Here is a 4,286-nt window from a genome sequence, read left to right as displayed (position 1 = left end):
ACCCACCAGTAACCCTGCTCGCTTCTGGTCAGGTGTTTGGTCCGGGCTCAAGCCTCCGCCGGCGAGAAGCCACTTGCCACGTGTGAAATTCACTGGCCAGCTCCCTCTGGCTGTCCTTTGGCAGGGAGCGGGCGGGGGGAGCCAGGCTGCTGCCTGTGATGGGCACCACGGGTGGGTCGCTGCTCTCTAGGTCTGTCTTCTCTAGCAATCCCAAGTTCCTGTAATTACTAACTGGTGCAGGGAAGCCTATTCCCTCTGGCACCGTGAAGTAAGGGTAACCGGTGAGGGGCCAGCACCTCTGCAGACATCCTCTGCCAGCGACCTGGCTGCCAGGGGAAGGTATCAGTGCACCTGAGACTTGCTGGGCTGAGCACGAGCTCGGGAAGGGCTTAGGGTGCGATCGTGCCCCCACAGCCTCCCCGTAACACACACCGATGCAGGAGCAGGGCAGGCGCTGCCCTGGGAGCCCTCACCCCACATCTTCCTGAGCAGGAAGAGTCTTGGCCTCAATGTTTTGGTGACCTGGGCTGTTGCAGCCAAGTTCTAAATACTCCTGTGAAATGTTTATTTTGCAATATCTTCTGCGGGCAGACCGGCGCTCTCTCACTGGCGAGTCTCAGCGAGCGCACTGGGGTTTTTCATTCTCAAGGCAGTCTGGAAACTTTAATAGCCATGAAAATAATTAAAATATTATTGTTAAGCACTAGCAATTGATGTTGACAGTGATCAGCTGTAGGTGCTGGAGCATTACCAGAGCTGAGGTGACACGTCAGCCATTCTCGTGCCCTTTTCAGATGGCCAGACTCCCTCACCACCTGCTCTTTTTAGTTTGGGATGGAAAGTTGAGGATTTTCTTGTCGCACCACAGCAGTAACTGGCCCTGAGTTAAGGGGAAGGTGGAGCTGGAGTTCTCCCGGGCTGAGTGGCTTGTAGCCATGTCCAGCATCACCCTCTTGTCAAACTGGCCGTTCACATCATCTTGGAAAAGCCTGCTTGTGATGGGCTGGAATAAGGTCGAGTGAAACATAAGCTCTCTAGCTTTGAGACACATAATTCAGGCTCTTTGGTTGCAGGGAGATGATACCGAATTTCAGGAAGGGATGGAAGTTTCCTCCTGACTTTGCAGGATTACACTTTTCAGCTCCATCTCTCAGGTCTGGAGATGGATTTTCCCTCTTCCCTGCTAATGCTTTGGCAGCGGACAAAAGGGAAGCCTGAACATTGCAGCAAGACTTTGGGGCATTGCAGAGACAACTATAAAACAAGTAAGATTCAGTCCAGGTCCCTCAGCGTAGGGCTGTGCTGGGAACTTCCCATCCTGGGCTCAAGACGTGTTTCACTGGGCTGTGCTGCCCTGGTGACGCTGCGCAGAGGTGGCCGATTTGCTCAGGTGGACCAAAGCAGGGTGAAACACACCCTGAGCTGACGAGTGCCTCTGCCCTTGTGACACAGGCTCTCCACACAGAGCCAGCCCTCTCGTAACATAGGCAGCCCCTGTGTGTCCCTGCCAGCTGGCTCGGTGCTGCGTGGCAGCTCCGCGTGGGCCCGTCGGAGAGGGACCGCAGCAGAGAGGGTTGCTGCATTCACCCAGAGCCCTTCGCAGAAGATAAATCTGGCTGTGCTACACGTGACGCTGTTTTTCCTTTTGGTGTGTCCTCTTTCCCCTTGCTGCCAGGGTAACGAGAGAGCACAGGGAGAGCCTGGCCAAGCTCGCCAAGCAGTCCACCAACAAGTCCAAAGAGGCCCTGAGAAAGGTGCGAAGCAAAAGCATCAGCCAGGTAAAGAAGTTCAAGAGCAAAGTGTCTGAAGATACCATCTGGCTGCTAGAAAAGCAGGTAATTTCTTTCTTTCCTTCTGCTGTATCACGATGTTTCACAGCTCAGTGGTGGGTTTGTCCCAGCCCTTGCTGACATGTCTCCAGCACCGAGAACCCAGCCAGGAAATGGGTGGCCCTGGGGTGCATCTTTGGAGTCAACAATGGCTGTTGTATTTGCTTTTTTCTTTGTGAGATTTGGGGCTTCAATCTCAAAGCCAAATTTATAATATGAGCCATTGTAAGCTGCCACAGGAAAAAAGAACATTCCCCAGCAGCTTTTGTTGGGGGACTGTTGCTCAAAGCAGCTGAACTTGGGGAGCAAAGCGACCCAGGTCTGTAGCTTCACCACCATTTACACAGTGCCTGGCCCCTACAAACAGCTGGTGTTAATGGGGATTGTTCCAGTTCGTTATTAACGAGAAGGCCAGCAAGATTATCTCTGTTAGGAGGTTTTGGCTCCAATTCAGGAAAATACTTAAGCACATGCCTAATTCCCTAAGAGCAGATGTCACTAAAGTCAATTACTTGGGCATAAACTCAGGCACAAGCCTAAGTGTTTTGCTGAGCTGATGCCTCTGCAGGCAGCCCATTACTTTTTAGCTGTTTGTTTATTAACAGCTAAAGCCAGATACATTGCAAATGCTTCGGGACAGTTCTCTATGCGCTCACAAAAATAAACATGGACACACAGAGCATTTGTGGGAGCAGGAAGAAGGGCCGTGCTGTTGTAACTGAATCCTGTTGGGAAGCAGTTCTCCCAGAGCAGGCAGATGGTTCTCTGCCTTCATAGAGGGAGCCTCTCAAGCCTGATTTTTGCTCATACCCAAATTTTACAGTATGAGGAAGGGACCTTGGAAGCAATGTTAGCCATTCTTGTAGAACTAGTGCATCAAACCACCTGATGTGCTCCAGCCTTTATCTGCACTCGTTCAGATAAGCACAGGCACGTTTTGGTCCTGTTTACATGCTTGCCATGTCCATGCCGTGTTACCAGGAGACCTGATCCCTGGGCAGGGCATTTATTTCTTTTAGCAGACATAAACAGATCTGTTACGTGACGTGTGAATTCTCAGTGTGTTCCAAGGCTGCACTCCTGCTATTACCTCGTTCGTTCTAATAGTGGAAAGGTTGCAGGAGGTAATGAGATAAGTCCTCTCTTCTCTAGTGCCAGCAGGTCTCAAACTCTGCCTTCCCCTGAAGTCGCTCAGTTACACAAGGACTGACCAAGTTACCTGAGAAGCTCAGCCAAGAGTTTGCGCTGAGCGTCTCTTTTCAGAGCCTTTCACCAGTCCCTGTTCTCATGGTACAGATGCCACACAGGCACAGAATCACCGAGCGCTGGTGGGAGCCTCCAAAGAAGAGTCAGTTGTTGCCCCAGCACTATTTTGGGTTTTATTAGGACTGCAGGCTTTGTTTCAGAAGGTGATCCAGTCCCTCCTTTCCCTTTAAGCTCTGGCATCACCTAGCACACAACTCGTACTTGTTCTGTGTTGCCACAGATCCAGCAAATGTCAGACGACGCTGCAGCAGAGATGGACAAGCTGCTGGCAGCAAAGACCAAGGAGCTGCTTGGATAAGTGCTACCCCGATGGACACATTCCCCCTTTGGGCAAGAACGGACTCACAGCCCCAGCAGCCGTCCCTGTCCGGAATCCACAGCCTTGGGTGATGGCAGGGGTGGCTCTGCCAGACCTCCCGAGCAGCCCCATGCTTTAGCTGCTCCAGTTCCCCACCTTGGGTGGTACTGGAGGGAGCGGGGAGCTCTCCTCGCTGTTCTTCAGCCAGGTGGCAACAGAACTGGGTGAAGCAAGATTAAAAATAAAATAGCAGGAAGAAGGACTGGAGGCTGCTGTGAGGGCACAGGAGGAATGATGCCCTGCTCACCTTGTGCACTGGCCCATTTGCAGCCTGGCAGAAGCAAGGACCGTGCACCAGCGAAACCCGCGCTGTCCTGCTATGAACCTCGGCATTTATTTTTGCTTAAAATAAAGCCAAAATGAAATGTGTACCCTGGGACAGACAGTTCCTGGTTGGTATGTCCCCTTGGTTTCACACATCCCAAAAGAAGCATTTGCCCGTTGCTCTGGCCAGCAGAGGTACCTCATGCCTTGCCGATGGCCAGACTGCAGGAGGCTCAGCAGCAGCTGGTGCAGGGTGGGCAGGGGAGACAGGCTTTGCAGCTCCCTAGGCTTTGTGGGCAGAGAACTGAAACCTGTGCTACCAGCATGGCTATTCTAGCCAGGACCAAGAAGACCAAAAGCCAACACAGAAGCTTTCCAAACCCAGCACCTGCCCTCCCTGACTAGTTACGGAATGCCTGTGCAAGCCGCTACCACATTGGAGGGAGTGGAGGAGGTAGAAGCAGAACAGGGTCCTGAGCACATGACACAGCTCAGCTCCTCACTACCAGCAGGTACTTCCCAACACTGGCCAACAGCCTTCCCACAGCCTCGGGCAATGGCGAGAGGAG

General features: G+C 52.5%; 1 protein-coding gene across 1 annotated transcript in view; it reads left to right on the top strand.

The window, feature by feature from the left end:
- Positions 1-3,393, top strand: part of MRRF (mitochondrial ribosome recycling factor) — a 12,510-nt gene extending 9,117 nt beyond the window's left edge. Inside the window, exons 6-7 of the mRNA XM_010139011.1 lie at positions 1,676-1,835; positions 3,316-3,393. Coding sequence (XP_010137313.1) covers positions 1,676-1,835; positions 3,316-3,393 — 238 coding nt within the window. The remainder of the gene's footprint in view (positions 1-1,675; positions 1,836-3,315) is intronic.
- Positions 3,394-4,286: the final 893 nt, after the last annotated feature.

Source organism: Buceros rhinoceros, unplaced genomic scaffold (assembly GCF_000710305.1).
Source record: "Buceros rhinoceros silvestris isolate BGI_N320 unplaced genomic scaffold, ASM71030v1 scaffold22336, whole genome shotgun sequence".
NCBI lineage: Eukaryota > Metazoa > Chordata > Aves > Bucerotiformes > Bucerotidae > Buceros > Buceros rhinoceros.
Note: the sequence above shows the minus strand (reverse complement) of the source record. Positions and strands in the feature narration are given on the sequence as shown.